Source organism: Peromyscus maniculatus, chromosome 7 (assembly GCF_049852395.1).
Source record: "Peromyscus maniculatus bairdii isolate BWxNUB_F1_BW_parent chromosome 7, HU_Pman_BW_mat_3.1, whole genome shotgun sequence".
In the NCBI taxonomy this organism is placed as follows: domain Eukaryota; kingdom Metazoa; phylum Chordata; class Mammalia; order Rodentia; family Cricetidae; genus Peromyscus; species Peromyscus maniculatus.
In genome coordinates, this window is record NC_134858.1 from 106,427,865 (window position 1) to 106,444,150 (window position 16,286).

The 16,286-nt window shown below is 44.7% G+C and overlaps 2 protein-coding genes across 4 annotated transcripts in view; both read left to right on the forward strand.

The window, feature by feature from the left end:
* The window catches only part of Rhoa (ras homolog family member A), a 31,570-nt gene extending 21,445 nt beyond the window's left edge, over nt 1-10,125 (forward strand). For all 3 annotated transcript variants that reach the window (XM_042281652.2, XM_076577024.1, XM_076577025.1), the window contains 4 exons: nt 1,624-1,781; nt 5,233-5,353; nt 7,677-7,807; nt 8,848-10,125. In XM_042281652.2, coding sequence (XP_042137586.1) covers nt 1,626-1,781; nt 5,233-5,353; nt 7,677-7,807; nt 8,848-9,021 — 582 coding nt within the window. In that variant the 5' untranslated portion in view covers nt 1,624-1,625 and the 3' untranslated portion in view covers nt 9,022-10,125. The remainder of the gene's footprint in view (nt 1-1,623; nt 1,782-5,232; nt 5,354-7,676; nt 7,808-8,847) is intronic.
* A 1,394-nt stretch (nt 10,126-11,519) lies between these two features.
* On the forward strand, nt 11,520-12,613 carry Gpx1 (glutathione peroxidase 1). Its single transcript, XM_006999045.4, has 2 exons — nt 11,520-11,822; nt 12,043-12,613. The coding sequence occupies exons 1-2, from the start codon at nt 11,577-11,579 to the stop codon at nt 12,400-12,402; spliced, it is 606 nt and encodes a 201-aa protein (XP_006999107.2). The 5' UTR covers nt 11,520-11,576; the 3' UTR covers nt 12,403-12,613.
* Nucleotides 12,614-16,286: the final 3,673 nt, after the last annotated feature.

Genomic DNA, 16,286 nt, shown 5'->3' on the forward strand with positions numbered 1-16,286 from the left:
TCTACAAGTGCTGAGAATACAGGCATTATTATTTATTATTATTATTATTATTGTTATTATTATTATTTTGAGATAGGGTTTCCCTGTCTTGGTTGTTGTAGAACTCGCTCTGTAGACCAAAGTGGTCACACCTTTAATCCCAGCACTAGGAAGGCAGAGCCATGGGATCTCTCTGAGTTCGAGGCCAGCCTGATCTGCAGAGTGAGATTCAGGACAGGCACCAAAACTGCACAGAGAAACCTTGTCTCAAAAAACAAACAAACAAACAAAAAAAAAACAGAAAAAGAAAGTCATGTCCCACTATGATTTGCAAAATTTATTTTTGAGATAACATATACTACAGCTTATACTGGCCTGGAACAGACTAGGTAGACCTTATGGCCTTATGCTGGAAGTTAGCCTCCTGCCTGGGCCTTCCAAGTGCTGGGATGACAGGCATGAGCTACCATGCCAAGCTGTAAAATTGTTCATTTTCCAGATTGTTCATTGCTAGTGTATAAAAATACAATTGTTCTCTCTTGACAGGCTTTCTATGCTAGTGATCTGAACTCAGATCCTTTCGCTTGAGGAACAAGCATTTTACTGAACCAGCCCCTTGATTGATTGGTGGATTGTTTTGTTTTGTTTATTTATTTTTGGTTGGTTTGGTTTTTTGTTTTGTATGGGTCTTACTATGTAGCTCTGGCTGGCCTGAACTTACTTACTGTGTACACGAGACTGGCCTCAAAATCTCGTAGGTCTGCCTGTTACCATGTCCAGCCCATATCCTACATTATTCATCCTGATAATTTGTATGTGTTTTGTTTTTATTTAAGACAGAGTCTCATACTATAGTCCAGTCCTCACTCATAGTACCCCTACATCCTCAGCTCCTCAGTGCCAAAATTATAGGCACAAGTTACCGTTCCAAGCTCTGATATTTTTTTTTTTTTTCAGTAGATTCCTTAAAAATTCTTACCTAATGGTTTTGGATAGAAGTAACAAGAACAAATCTCTACTTCATTCCTCATCTTATGGGATGACCGTTAATTTTTCAATGTTAAGAAGTGTTTGGTGGGTTGGAGAGATGGGTCAGAGGTTAAGAGCACTGACTGCTCTTCCAGAGGTCCTGAGTTCAATTCCCAGCAACCACGTGGTGGCTCACAATCATCTATAATGAGATCTGGTGCCCTCTTCTGGCTATTATACATAACAAATAAATATTAAAAAAAAAAAAAAAGAAAAAGAAAGAAAGAAAAAAGTGTTTGGTGTGTAGCTTTTGGGTGCCAAATAGAACATTGTTCCAGAATTTTTTTTAATTGATTTATTTTTATTTGTTGGTTTGTTTTGTTTTGTTTTTTTGCCTGCATGCATGTCTGTGTAAAGGTGTTGGATCATCTGGAACTGGAGTTACAGACAGCTGTGAGTTGTCATGTGGGTACTGAGAATTGAACCTAGGTCCTGTGGGAATAACAGTGCTTTTAACCACTGAACCATCTCTCCAGCCCCTGTTCTAGAATTTTTAATTTGGAAACACTAACAGTACCCCCTTCCTACCCCCACAGCCAATAAAATGTGTCATAATCTATGGCTGCTTACCAGTTCTTACACATTTTAGCTAATACCTTTTGTTTTATGTTTAAGCGATGGCTGCCATCAGGAAGAAACTGGTGATTGTTGGTGATGGAGCTTGTGGTAAGACATGCTTGCTCATAGTCTTCAGCAAGGACCAATTCCCAGAGGTTTATGTGCCCACAGTGTTTGAAAACTATGTGGCAGATATCGAAGTGGATGGAAAGCAGGTGAGTTCAAGTTCCATAATAACTGATGTTTTTGTATGTTAGGTGCCTATTTAATCGAATTAGGCTTTTTTGTACACACTGTAGCAAAAATGTTAGAAACAGAAATCCATTTTTCCCTGCCACCTTTCTTTTGGGATTTGGGTTGGTTGATTTATTAGTAGTTGGTTTGTGAGACAATTTCATATAGCACAGGCTGGTTTCTATATCACTGTTGAACCAGGGCTGGCCTTGAATCCCTGATTTGCTAGTCTCCATCTTGTTTATTTCTGAAATGGGGTCTCATATATTGAGGAATGTCCTTCCTCAGCCCACTGCCTGAGATAATTGTACAGGTATGTGCAGTAATACCCAACTAGTGCAGTGTGTTAGATTAGAATACAGAGAATACAAGCTGGGCATGGTAATTTCATGTCTGAAACCCTACAGTGTAAGTTCCAAATCCAGGGGGACTGGAAGATGACAAAGTTAAATGCTCTTGGGCAGGTGGTGGTGGCACACATCTTTAATCCAGCACTTGGTAGGCAGAGGCAGGTGGATCTCTGTGAGTTCGAGGCCAGCCTACAGAGTGAGTTCCAGGACAGCCAGTGCTACACAGAGAAACACAATCTAAAAAAGGAAGGAAGGAAATAAATGTTCTTTCAGAGGACCTGAGTTCAGTTACTAGCACCCACATTGGTGTCAGGCATATATGTATGTATGTGTGTGTGTGTGTATATATATATATATATATATATATATATATATATACATACATACATACATACATACATACACACACATAATATAAAAATGAAGTGGGGTTTTGTTTTGTTTTTTGTTTGTTTTGTTTTTTTTTTTTTTCTGGCTTTTCAAGACAGGGTTTCTCTGTGTAGTTTTGGTGCCTGTCCTGGAACTTACTCTGTAGACCAAGCTGGCCTCGAACTCAGAGAGATCCTCATTCCTCTGCCTCCCAAGTGCTGGGATTAAAGGCCACCACTGCCTGGCAAAAATGAGTATCCACCTCAGCTAGAGAGTAAGAGGTTGCTCATTAAATAAATAAATGAATAAATACAAAAATACATAAATAGGTGAGTAAATGGAACTGGGGATACAGCTCAGCTGATATATGAATACCTTCTGTTCAACCTCCAGCACCACATAAACCAAATGTGGTGGCACACATTTGTGTCTAATCCTCGTTCTCAGCAGGTAGAGTCAGGAAAATCAGAAGTTTAAGGTCCTTCTCAGCTAATAACAAGTTTGAGGCTAGCTTGAAGTATATGAGAACTTACGTCTACAGCAAAACAAAATATAAAGGTTTTCCAATCTAGCACGTGGCACACACACACATAATCCCAGCATGAGGCAGGTAGATTGCAAGTTAGAGGCCAGAGTGGGCTGCATAGTAAAACCTTGCCACCTAAAATGAAATAATCCTGGTGGTACGGGCCTGTAGTTGTCAGGAGGTTGGGACAAAGGCCTTCAGTCAAGGCCAGCTTGACAACTTAGTGAGACATCTCAGAAAAAAAAAATACATGCACATGGAAGACTGGTTATGTAGCTCAATGGTAGAGTACTTGCCTAACATGCCTGAGGCCCAGTGCTGTGGGGACTGTGAGAACCAGTATATTCTTTGAGGATGACCACCATTGCAGCAGCATATTGCTACCTCAATCTGCATGGATGCTTGGAAGCAAGTTTTTCTGTGAATCTGATAAGTAGGCTGATTTTGTTTGTTGTTTGTGTCTTGAGACTGGGTTTCTCTGTGTAGCCTGACCATCCTGGAACTTGCACTGTAGACCAGGCTGGCCCCAAACTCGCAGGCCTGCCTCTGCCTCCTGAGGGCTGGGATATAAGGAGTGAGTTACCACCACCTGGCCAAGAAAACTGGTTTTTGGCAGGTGTCACATATAGTTCCCCATTTGTGATAAACTAGGTGGAAATTTGCTGAGATTTTTTTGACTGACTGCTGTCATATAATACCCTTCTTGTCTGGGATTAGTATAATATAATATATTCACTGATTTGAAGAAAGTATGGTTAGGTTAGTACTTTTGAAGCTCATTTCTCAAAGGCCTAGTGAATGTTACTGATTTTGTTACAGCATTCTATTTGTATAAAGTAACTGTCAGGTACTGTGTTTTTTTTATAACTGTCCACTAAAAAGATAGTTTTGGGGGCCAACCATATGTTCTCTTTAGTTGGTAGAGTTTTTTTTGCCTAGCATGCATGAGGCCTTGGATTCTCTTTTAGCACTTTATAAAAAAAAAAGAAATACAAATGAGCACTTTTTACTAAAATCTTTGAGTAATGGTCCATAATTACCTTTCCTGTCCTGTTAACCTTGAACAAGACTTACTCAGGAAAGACAGGAGAGTTCTTTATTCAAGAAGAAGCCTCTGAAATAAGGGAGTTTGATCTGAAAAAGTGTATCCATAGGTACTGTGGTTCAGAGTGACTGAATGAGAAAAATTACTCAAAGATTGATTTACTTTCTTGAGTGTCTTCTTTCATAGCATAATGTGGATCTATTAAATACTTTTGTAAAAACTATTTCCTTTAGTTTTTTGAAATTATAATTATATTATTTCTCCCTTCCTTTTCCACCTTCTAAACCTTCCTAATGCTGTGACCCTTAACAGTTCCTCACTGTGTTGGACCATAAAATTTTGTTGCTACTTCATAACTATAATTTTGCTAGTTATGAAACATAATGTAAATATCTGATATGTAAAATATCTAATGCATGACCCCTGTGAAAGGGTCAGTTGACCCCCAGGTTGAGACTTGCTGCTCTAAACCCTCCCATATACCCCTTCTTTCTCTTCAAATTCATGACCTCTTTTCATTGTGCATGCATGTGTATTTCTAATCATATAAGTACGATGTATTCAGTCTGTATAATTTTTTTTTTTTTTTTTTTTTTTTTTTTTTTTTTTTTTTGAGACAGGGTTTCTCTGTGTAGCTTTGCGCCTTTCTTGGAACTTAACTCTGTAGCCCACGTTGGCCTCGAACTCAGAGAGATCTGCCTGCCTCTGCCTCCCAAGTGCTAGAATTAAAGGCGTGCGCCACCACCGCCCGGCCAGTCTGTATAATGTTAACTTTGTTTTTCAGAGCTGACCATCGGAATTGATAACTAGTTGGTGTGCTCTTTTCTGGGGAAGGCTGCTTGCTTCTCCAGCTCTCAACTGGAGTTGTCCTTAGTTCTTTGTGCAGGGTTTTATAAACTACAGTATTTTATTAACTGGACAGTTTGAATTGTAGCACCATTGTTCTGTTCATAAATTTGCTATTTTGATAAAATAATACTGTTTAAATACCCTGTATTTGGATTTGATTCTCAGAAAGATGAATAGCTGTTTTTACTATTTTGGACAGTCTTCTGTTGGAATATATATAGTGAGTGACCCTTTTTTGAAAAATGGGTAGTAATAATAACATTGCACTTCTGTGGTTGTTTTTCCTGTCACAGGTGGAGTTGGCTTTGTGGGACACAGCTGGACAGGAAGATTACGATCGCCTGAGGCCTCTCTCCTATCCAGACACTGATGTTATACTGATGTGTTTCTCCATCGACAGCCCTGATAGTTTAGGTGAGTAGCCTTGCAGGCTGGTTGGTTGTCACTGTCTGTTTAGATGGGAAAGATCTGTTTTTTGTGTCCTTTTGGATATCAAGTGGTTGAAAAACATACATTCTGACATTCTTTCAGAAAATGAATCATTCCAGGTAGTGGTGGCACATGCACGGCACTTGGGAGGCAGAGGCAGGTGGATCTCTGTGAGTTTGAGGCCAGCCTGGTCTACAGAGTGAGTTCCAGGATACCCAGGGCTACACAGAGAAATCCTGTCTCAAGAAACAAATACAGGGGCTGGAGAGATGGCTCAGAGGTTAGGAGCACTGACTGTTCTTCTAGAGGTCCTGAGTTCAATTCCCAGCACCCACATGGTGGCTCACAACCATCTGTAATGAGATCTGGCACCCTCTTCTGTGTACATAATAAATAAATAAATCTTTAAAAGAAAGAAACAAATACAGGAAAGGAATTATGGTACTCAAGGTTCTGGAGCCTTGCGATTGGAGCGTGAGCCTGTGGGTTTCATTTCATTCTAGGTCTCTCTTGACCTGTGTGTGTTCACATGGTGGGGGCCAGTGAGGTGGCTCAATAAGTAAAGGGTCATCTGTCACCAAACCTGATGACCTGAATTTGGTCCCCAGCACCTTCACAATAAGAGAGGAATGACTCTTGCAGATTATTGTCTGACCTCCACAGATGTACTGTGGAGCACGCGTGTGCCCACGCGGGTGCACACTAGTAACGGAGGAATAGTAATGAGTGGTAGGGTTTCGAAAGGGTTCCACACTGCTAACATGAAATCTCAGGGTCTCCCACATGCTTAGAAAGGGCCCTGGCATCCTTCTAGGTGCAGTGTTGGGTTTAAATGTGTAATTCGGGCCTGGTGAGACTGCACAGAGGGTAGAAGTGCTTGCCCCCAGTCTGAGGACCTGAGTTCAATCCCTGGGACTTCAAAATGATAGAAGCAGCCACCTGCAAGTTGTCCTCTGATCTCGACACACAGTGACACAGTGACAGCCTCCACACAGACCAACGCACACATGAGAACTGAATGGAAAAGGTCTCTTATGCAGTGGTAGTATATCTAGGACCAAAATTGGCTGCCTGCCTCTTTTTTTTTTTTTTTTTTTCTTTTGGGTTTTTTTGAGACAGCTCTGACTATCCTGGAACTCAATTTGTAGACCAGGCTGGCCTCTCACAGAGATCCACCTGCCTCTATCTCCTGAGTGCCGAGGTTAAAGGTGTGCCTCGTCACCACACATTGACCATGGCAACTCTTTTAAAAGAAAACATTTAATTGGGCCTGGCTTACAGTTTCAGAGGTTTAGTCCATTGTTATTATCATGGCAGGAAGGAATCATGGCGGTCTGTAGGCAGCATCAGGAGACTGCCATACTAGGCCTAGCTTGAGCATATAAAAGCTCACCTCCCCCCAGGATGCACTACGCCAACAAGGCCACACCTCCTGTGGTGCCGCTCCCTATCGGCCAAACACTCAAACTCATGAGTCTGTGGGGGCTGTTCTTAATTCAAACCATCCCAGGAATAAGAGCAAGGTAGAAAGAGAACATGGCCTTGGCAGCTGTGGCCTTTCTACCAGCAAGGACAGATATGGCCTGTGGTGAACCTCTCTCTGTGGGACAGAATCCAGAGCTCTGATTTGGGTCCTAACCCCCTAAAAGCTTAGCAATACTCTGTTTTGTTTTTTTGAGATAGGGTTTTTCTGTGTGGCCCTGACTTTTAGAACTTGCTCTGTAGACCAGGATGACCTCTGCTACCTGAGTGCTGCTACCCAGCTGATTTTGCCTTTCTATGATTTTTGAGATTAATGGATTATTTATTATTATTATTATTTATTATTATTATTATTATATGGGGCCCCAATTTTTTTGGTTGTGGTTTGTTTTGTTTTGTTTTTTGAGACAGTGTTTCTCTGTGTAGTTTTGGTGCCTGTCCTGGATCTCACGCTGTAGACCAGGCTGGCCTCCAACTCACAGAGATCCGCCTGACTCTACCTCCCAAGTGCTGGGATTGAAGGTGTGTATCACCACCACCCAGCTAGGGCCCCAAATTGTGTGTGTGTGTGTGTGTGTGTGTGTGTATACATGCCATGACACACATGAAGGTTGGAAGACAATAAGCAAGAGACAGTTGTCTTCTAAACACTTGGGTCTCAGTTGTGGCAAGCACCTTTACCTGCTAAGTGATCTTGCCAGCCTCCAGTGTGCTTTTGAAACAACAGTGGAAAAGAAAATGCCCTGATAGTTTAACCTAGGGTTCTTGGAGGTCTTCAAAATGGGATTAGAATTTATTCTCAAATTCTGTACATTTTTTCTTTCAGAAAACATCCCAGAAAAATGGACTCCTGAAGTCAAGCATTTCTGTCCCAATGTGCCCATCATCCTGGTTGGGAACAAGAAGGATCTTCGGAATGATGAGCACACAAGACGGGAGTTAGCCAAAATGAAGCAGGTATGGTATGGTGGTAGGAGGATCTGGAGTGAGCAGGGTCTTACATGTGTGGCCTTGGCTGGCCTGGAACTCGGAGACCTACTTACCTCTCTGCCTCCTGAGGGCTGAGATTAAAGGCCTGCACCACCACACCTAGCTTTCCTATAGTAGTCTTAAACTTTATCACCCAAAAGAAACCCTCACAAACGATACCGTTTTAGAATCCCAGAAGTCGTTCTGTGCCCACACAGCCCTTCCTGGCTAGGATCTGACCAAGGAGATTTCCTAAGGCTCCTTATTCACTGAGATGGGGTTTTTCTTAGGAGTTAGCCCTGCTCCTAAGAAGTGCCACCCTGGAAAGGAACCACCCCAGCAGTAGTTCTGCTTTATATGCAGACACCTCCTTTCCCTGTCCAAGTTGCCAAAGGATCAGGAAATTCTAAAGGTAGTTATTAGTCCAGACAGAAGGTCCAAATTCCATTGTTATAAATAAATCTCAACCTTTCAGACACCAGGTGCTCTAATGTCAGAGCTTCTTTGGTGAAAGGAGTGTTAATGTCTTCAACCCACAGAAGCGCACTCCTCATCTCAGTGTCATGGCCAGGCACTAGCCATTTGTGGGTGTTTGGGCTCTATAAAGGTAGATAGGCTGGGCGGTGGTGGCGCACGCCTTTAATCCCAGCCCTCAGGAGGCAGAGGCAGGAGGATCTCTGTGAGTTTGAGGCCAGCGTGGGCTATCAAGTGAGTTCCAGGAAAGGCGCAAAGCTTCACAGAGAAACCCTGTCTAAAAAAAAAAAAGATCAGGTTTAATAGACATAGTTTCTGGGTATGCATATAAGTTTGAGAATTTTATAAAACAGCTTAAATCTGGGTTGCTTGAATTTTTTTCAGCCAAGAGTGGTGCCATGTACCTGTAGTTCCAGGTCTTTAGGACGTTGAGGCAGGTCATCCTCAGCTACATAGTGATACCTTGTCTCAATCAAAACAGTTGGAAAACAGTCTTAAATGCTGTGTATCTCTGTGAGTAAGACTTAGCTGAAGCATTCTTCTCTCTCTACTAGGAGCCCGTAAAACCTGAAGAAGGCAGAGATATGGCAAACAGGATTGGCGCTTTTGGGTACATGGAGTGTTCAGCAAAGACCAAAGATGGAGTGAGAGAGGTTTTTGAAATGGCCACGAGAGCTGCTCTGCAAGCCAGACGTGGGAAGAAAAAATCTGGGTGCCTCATTTTGTGAAGCCTTGTGCAAGCACAGCCCTCATGCGGTTAATTTTGAAGTGCTGTTTATTAATCTTAGTGTATGATTACTGGCCTTTTCATTTATCTATAATTTACCTAAGATTACAAATCAGAAGTCATCTTGCTACCAGTATTTAGAAGCCAGCCATGATTATTAATGATGTCCGACCTGTCTGCCCAGCCAGGGTCTTTCTGACACTGCTCTAACAGCCCTCTCTGCTCTCCACCTGACACCAGGCGCTAAGGCAAAGAATTTCTTAACTTCTTGCTTCTTTCTAGAAAGAAACAGTTGGTAACTTTTGTGAATTAGGCTGTAACTACTTTATAACTAACATGTCCTGCCTCTCATCTGTCAGCTGCAAGGAACTCTGGTGAGTCACTACTTCAGAGCTTTCCTCCTAACAGATCCCATTGGCAGAGCTCTGGGGAAGGCATCCAGTTTTTTGAAAACTTGCTCAGCCAGAAAGGCCCAAGTCCACGCAGCTGTGGCAGAGTTACAGTTCTGTGGTCTCATGTTAGTTACCTTATAGTTACTGTGTAATTAGTGCCACTTAATGTATGTTACCAAAAATAAATATATCTACCCCAGACTAGATGTAGTATTTTTTGTATAATTGGATTTCCTAATACTGATATTTGTCATTCCCACAGAAAGTGTATTGTTGTTTTTTTTTCTTTTCTTTTCTTTTTTTTTTTTTTTTTTTTAAGAAAGTGTATTTGGAAATAAAGTCAGATGGAAATTTCATTTTTTAAATTCCCATTTTTTCACTCTCTCTAATAAAATATGGCCATATCTTCCCTATTCAACCCTATATGTCATCCCAGTACCCCTTTCCAGACTGGACTAAGTAAATAGGACTTTGGTTTCACGCCTGAGGCAGTTACTCCTTGGAGGTGGCATGGCCTTTCTCACCTGGACTGCAGGGTCTGGCTCTCTCTAAGTCACAGTGCTCCTTTATCCACACTGTATCCAAGGTGCCTCCAGAGGAGCCACCGGTTCTTAAGGGTGGCAAGGGAGGTTTTCTCTTCTCTCCAGCTGACTAAACTTTTTTTCTGTACCAGTTAATTTTTCCAACTAATAGAATAAAGGCAGTTTTCTAAACTTCCTGTATCCTGGTGTGTGTTTTGCTTTCAACTGGGCTGGGGACAGGAAGATGGGAAGACAGCCTCACTGGCCACCTCTCCCTGGAGGATTCCTTGCGTCACACCAGCGCCTTCCATTCTCACACTCACTAGCCTGGCTCCTCCCAAGAACATAAAATGACTATCCTGTACACATTCGAATCTAAACTGGAGTGGAATGCCCCGTAGTGAGATGAAGGAGGGACCTGGGGGCAGAAAAATAGGACCACCAGAGGCACTGATGTTAAGAGTGCTCTTTTGCAGGGTACTGAGAAGGACTGCCTTGGAACTGAATGCCTCTCTTGTCTAGCCTCCAGTTTACTCTCTGAAACAGCCACAAGAACTCACCCTGACAGCCAGTCTTCAGTGCTAGTAAAAACACGACACAGCCGGGCAGTGATGGTACACACCTTTAATCCCAGCACTTGGGAAGCAGAGGCAGGCAGATAGATCTCTGCGAGTTCAACATCAACCTGGGCTACAGGGCTAGCTCCAGGACAAGATTACATAGAAAAACACTGTCTTGAAAGCAAACACCACAAAGCCAGGCCTCATGGTACACGCCTTAGTTCTTTAGTCCCAGCACACAGGAGGCAGAGGCAGGAGTCTGATTCAAGGCCAGCCTGGTCTACAGATCGAGTTCCAAGGCAGCCAAGGTGACAGAGAAACCCTGTCTCCAGGTCCCTTTACCCCCCACAAAAAGCACTACACATGCCTTTAATCCCTGCATTTGGGAGGCAGAAGCAGGTGGATTTCTGAGTTCCAGGCCAGCTTTTTCTGGTTTTAAAGCTGTACAACTTTTGGGTGAGAAATGGCTCAGCAGTCTTAAGAGCACTGACTGCTCTTCTAGAGAACTCAGGCTTGATTCCTAGCACCCACATGGCAGCTCAGAACTGTCTGTAACTCCAGGATCCAACACCCTCACACAGACATACATGCAGGCGAAACACCAATGCACATTTTAAAAAAAAAAAAAAAAAGCCCAACCCTGTACCACCTCATGACTGGAAGGGTAAAGTTGCACAATCTAAGGGAGGAGCTGTGCATGCGCTGCTTCAGCTGCTGATACAGCGGCCAGCTTCCTAGGTGGGACCCTAGACTAATTAAGAAACCGTCGAGAAGTCAGCCAGAGCTGGAGGCTCCCGGCCTTGGCGGGAGCCTAGGCGGCTGCCTCAAAATTAGTGATACATTGCCTGAGCTAGACCAGACATGCCCAAGGCTGCCAGGCGCTTCAGCCCGGCCGCACCCTCTGGCCTGTCCTTAGCTGGGGGAGGGTAGAGGCCGGATGAGGCGGAACCCTGGGACCTAGAGCGGGCTGTGGGCCGGAAAAAGCAGGTGCCACGTGACCTCAGCATCAACCAGTTAAAGGGAGGTGCTGGGCTCAGACCGCGCTAGTCTGGATTCTGTTTTGAGTTCCGCCACTCTTGCAGTATGTGTGCAGCTCGGCTCTCCGCGGCGGCTCAGGCCACCGTGTATGCCTTTTCCGCGCGCCCGCTGGCGGGCGGGGAGCCTGTGAGCCTGGGCTCCCTGAGGGGCAAGGTGCTGCTCATCGAGAATGTCGCGTCCCTCTGAGGCACAACGACCCGGGACTACACCGAGATGAACGATCTGCAGAAACGCCTCGGGCCTCGTGGCCTGATGGTGCTCGGTTTCCCGTGCAATCAGTTCGGACATCAGGTGTGCGGGCAGGGTCGGGGGGACATGGGCCCCAGGCTCCCAGAGGCGGGACACGCGCTCACTTTCCCTCTGGGGCTGGTAGCAGCTGGAATTCAGGCCTGTCCTGGGGGTTATGTAAGGAGGGCAACTTCCTGGTGACTCAATGGGAAACTCCTGCTTTGCAGTTAGAAGGTCCATGTTTTCTGACATCCTAAGCCATAAATGCCTTTGTTCCCCCTAGGAGAATGGCAAGAACGAAGAGATTCTGGATTCCCTCAAGTATGTCCGACCCGGTGGGGGGTTCGAACCCAACTTTACATTGTTCGAGAAGTGCGAGGTGAACGGTGAGAAGGCCCACCCGCTCTTTACTTTCCTGCGGGAGTCCTTGCCAGCACCCAGTGACGAGCCCACTGTGCTCATGACCGACCCCAAGTCCATCATCTGGTCTCCGGTGTGCCGCAACGACATTGCCTGGAACTTCGAGAAGTTCCTGGTGGGCCGCGACGGTGTTCCAGTGCGCAGGTACAGCCGCCGCTTTCGCACCATCGACATCGAACCTGACATAGAAGCCCTGCTGGCCCAGCAGCCCAGCAGCTCCTAAGGTGTTCCTGGCATCCGGGTTTGGTGATCACTGGCTGCACTCTGGGGGGAGTTCTTCCATGATGGTGTTATCTCTAAACATGCATGGAGAAACACCTGATTTCCCGGGAAATCCCCTCGGATGGGCGCTGGTCTTGTCCATCCCCGCTGCCTTTCTGCCTAAACAAAGGTGATTTTCACCACTAATAAAGAGCTGAATGTCAAGAACTGTATGTGTCCTTTGTCAATGTCGCCTTTTTTTTATAACCTCATTGTCAGGGATAAGGACTTAGTCCCCGAGTCTCAACTTCCCTTTTGACTGCATCTTGTGCTTTTCTTTCTCCCTCGACCCGGACATGCTTAAGGGTGGTGCCGAGTCCCTGTTACAGCGGAGTCCTTACTCCAGAAAGAGGAAGGCAGCAGGCTAGGGCTGTCTAATGGTTAGGGCCGCCCTAACACCAAGAGTCAACTTCTCCTTTCTGAGTTTTGTTGGATTCGGAAATGACCATGTGCCCCTTGTTACCTTAAGACTCAAATCAGGGGTTGGGGATTTAGCTCAATGGTAGAGAGCGCAAGTGAAAAGACCCTGGGTTCGGCCCTCAGCTCTGGGAGAAAAACCAAAAATGAAAAAAACCTCTAGAGTCTAGATCTTTGCCCAAGCGTTAAGACCCACATGAGTCTGTTTCGCACAGCTACCGCAGCCTTGGAGAATGTTTCCAGTTTCTCTGCTGTCTTTCTATACTGCTACCCAGGGCTTTTAAGTTCTGCTGGGTGTTGATGGATTCAGAGTGAAGAAAGGTGGTGAGTGTACCCACAGTGGGGAGGAAGATTTGAGACCAACCTGGACTATTGGGGGCGGGGGGTGACAACACATGCAGAGTTTACACTGTACTGTTTAGTATGGAGATGTAGTACTTAGCACTGGGGTGCACTTCCACATTTAGGCCTAGAATAGGACGTATCTGAAAGACCGGCTGTTCCTCAGGTCCCACCCCTTTATTATCTCAAGACACACCTGGAGCTGTTTCTTATCACAGCCTCCTAGGGACTCGGCAGTAACCAAGTTCAGCTTTTTCTTGGGACCATGAACCCAGAGATTTGTGGGCAGTATCAAGTAATCTGCAGTGTGGGCCAGAAGTTATTGCCACCCTGGTATGTGTGCCTAACTGGTGGCTTTAAGGGCCTTCCTACACCTGAACCAACTAAAAAAATCTCCCCTGGTTCTAAAGAAATGTGTGTATGCATTTAGGCAGGGACTAAACCTAAAGCCTCATACCTACTACACAGTGTTCTCACCACTGAGCCATATTCCCAGCCCTTCTTGTTTTAAGACTATGTAGCCCAAGGTGACCCCCAACTCCCAGCAATTCTGGTTCTGTCTCCTGAGTGCTAGATTATTGACTGCCACGTGTCTGGTTGGCCTGTAACACCCTCCTCCTGAACTCCACCAAATGCTGGGATTACAGGTGAGAACCACTGCGTCCATGGTGCGGTCTGCTTCTGTTTCTTTTGTTCTCAAACCCTGATGGACTTGTCTGCCCATTTCCTAAATCCTGGATTATGGACATGTACCATTATGCCTAGTACACACAAAAATATACACACTTTTTTTAAAAAGCACTTTCTGTAGCCCTGGCTGTCCTAGAACTCATTCTATAGATCAAGCCAGCCTCAGACTCACAGGCTCCTGCTCCTGAGCACTGGGATTAAAGGAGACTTTTTAAAATAATTTTTAAAACATGTTCTAATGTTTTAAGTATGTTTTTAACATGTTCTACAGCCCTCCAAAGCTACTTAACTGGAAAGTCTGCTCTTCTCAGAGATCTCTCATTCAGACTGGAGAATAGGTTTTCCACTCTCTCCTTCCCCTTACAAGACCAGTATGCTGAACCAGTCTCCCCTAAGGGATGGGAGCCCAGGAACTTTAAGGTTTCAACCTCTTCCCTCGGGCTGGGTGGTGACTCACCCTCCCTCACCCACTGTTTTCCCTCTTAGTTAATGACTTGGGCTGCCAGGACAGGGAAGTTCTAACCTCCCAACATGGCTGATCCTGGGTGGGAGCATTCTTCCTCAGACACCAGGCAGCGTTCTCACTCAAAGGAAACTCCTTTTCCACCCCGTCTTCAGAGACAATCAGAATACTGCCCATTACCACTGCAGTATTTTTCCAAGCAGTCAAACACTTCCCCTACACACATACACACACACACACACTCCACCCTGTAACTGCTTCTAGCCTTGCCCTGTGCCCACCAAATCTCCTGATTCAGCAGTTGAAAGAATTGCGCGAGCTCTGGGAGGACCCTGACCTCTGGACCTCTGACAAGACTGCAGGGCACTGTTTGCTCTGGAAACTCGAGGGAAGCAGCAGCATTAGGTCATAGACCTTCTGAGAAGCCAGTGGGCCCTGTGGTTACTTAACCAGGTTCAAAAACTTCCATTTTAGCAATTCTAGCAAAAGTGCTGCTTTCATTTGTCTGCTAAAATGACAAACTGATCAAACGAAGTCAGATACTTCTGGTAAAATTAATCTTTGCTCAAATGTCCTCTATTCCAATGTAGTTCCCCAAACAACAGATTTCTCATTTTTATAAAAGTGAGGTTCTCCCTCTCTATTGGTTCTGGGGACATGTCCTACTTCCTTAAAACTACCATAAATGGTGTAGGAGAAAACACTAAAAAAAGAAGAGAGAAGCTGCCACCCTCTAACGTAGGTTCTAAACTAATGTCACCAATGGCTTTCTTTTTCCATAAATAACAAGATTAATGGTACTGTTTTGCAATTGAAAACATTTTAAAGTCTTTCATTCTGTGGTACTAGAGATGGAGCCCAGGACTTTGTGTATACTAGAGAAGTACTACTCTGCCACTGAGCTATATCCCAGGCTCTTTTTTTGGGGGGTGTGGGGGGGTTGTTTTTGTTTTCCGAGACAGGGTTTCTCTGTGTAGCTTTGCGCCTTTCTTGGACCTCACTCTGTAGACCAGGCTGGTCTCGAACTCACAAAGATCCGCCTGCCTCTGCCTCCCGAGTGCTGGGATTAAAGGCGTGTGCTGCTGCTGCCGCCGCCGCCGCCGCCGCCGCCGCCGCCGCCGCCACCACCACCACCACCACCACCCTGCTCTTTTTTTTTTTAATATTTATTTATTTATTTTATGTATGTGAGTGCTCTATCTGCATGTACATCTTTATATGCCAGAAGAGGATATCAGATCTCATTACAGATGGTTGTGAGCCACCATGTGAGTGCTGGGAATTGAACTCAGGTCCTCTGGAAGAGGAGCCAGTGAGTGCTCTTAACCACTGAGCCATCTCTCCAGCCCTGTTTTTTGTTTTTGTTTTTTTGAGACAGGGTTTCTCTGTGTAGTTTTGGTGCCCATTCTGGATCTTGCTCTGTAGACCAGGCTGGCCTAGAACTCAGAGATCCTCCTGGCTCTGCCTCCCGAGTGCCGGGATTAAAGGTATGCGCCACCAATGCCTGGCTGTCCCAGGTTCTTTTTTCACTCTTTTTGTTTTGTTCTTTGAGACAGGGTCCCATTCTGTAGCACAGACTAGCCTGAGACCTTCTATATAGCTCAGGATGGATTTGAACTGACAATCCTCTTGCCTAGCTTCACAAATAACTGGTATGATAGGCATGTATACATATTCAGATTCATTACTTGTATATGTGTGGTAGTGGGGATTGAATGCAGGGACTTCAGTATGTTTGGCACTGTACTGGAACCAAATCTTCAGCTACTTTTTGAGACAGGACCTTTTTAAATTGCCCAGGTCGGCCTTGATTGAATTCACTCTGTAGTTCAGTTTGGCCTTGAACTTTTAGCTTCCTGAGTATTGAGTATCACAGTCCCAGTTCTAACATTCTCAATGCACTTTATTTTTTGTTTTAAAGAGGATTTACTTTT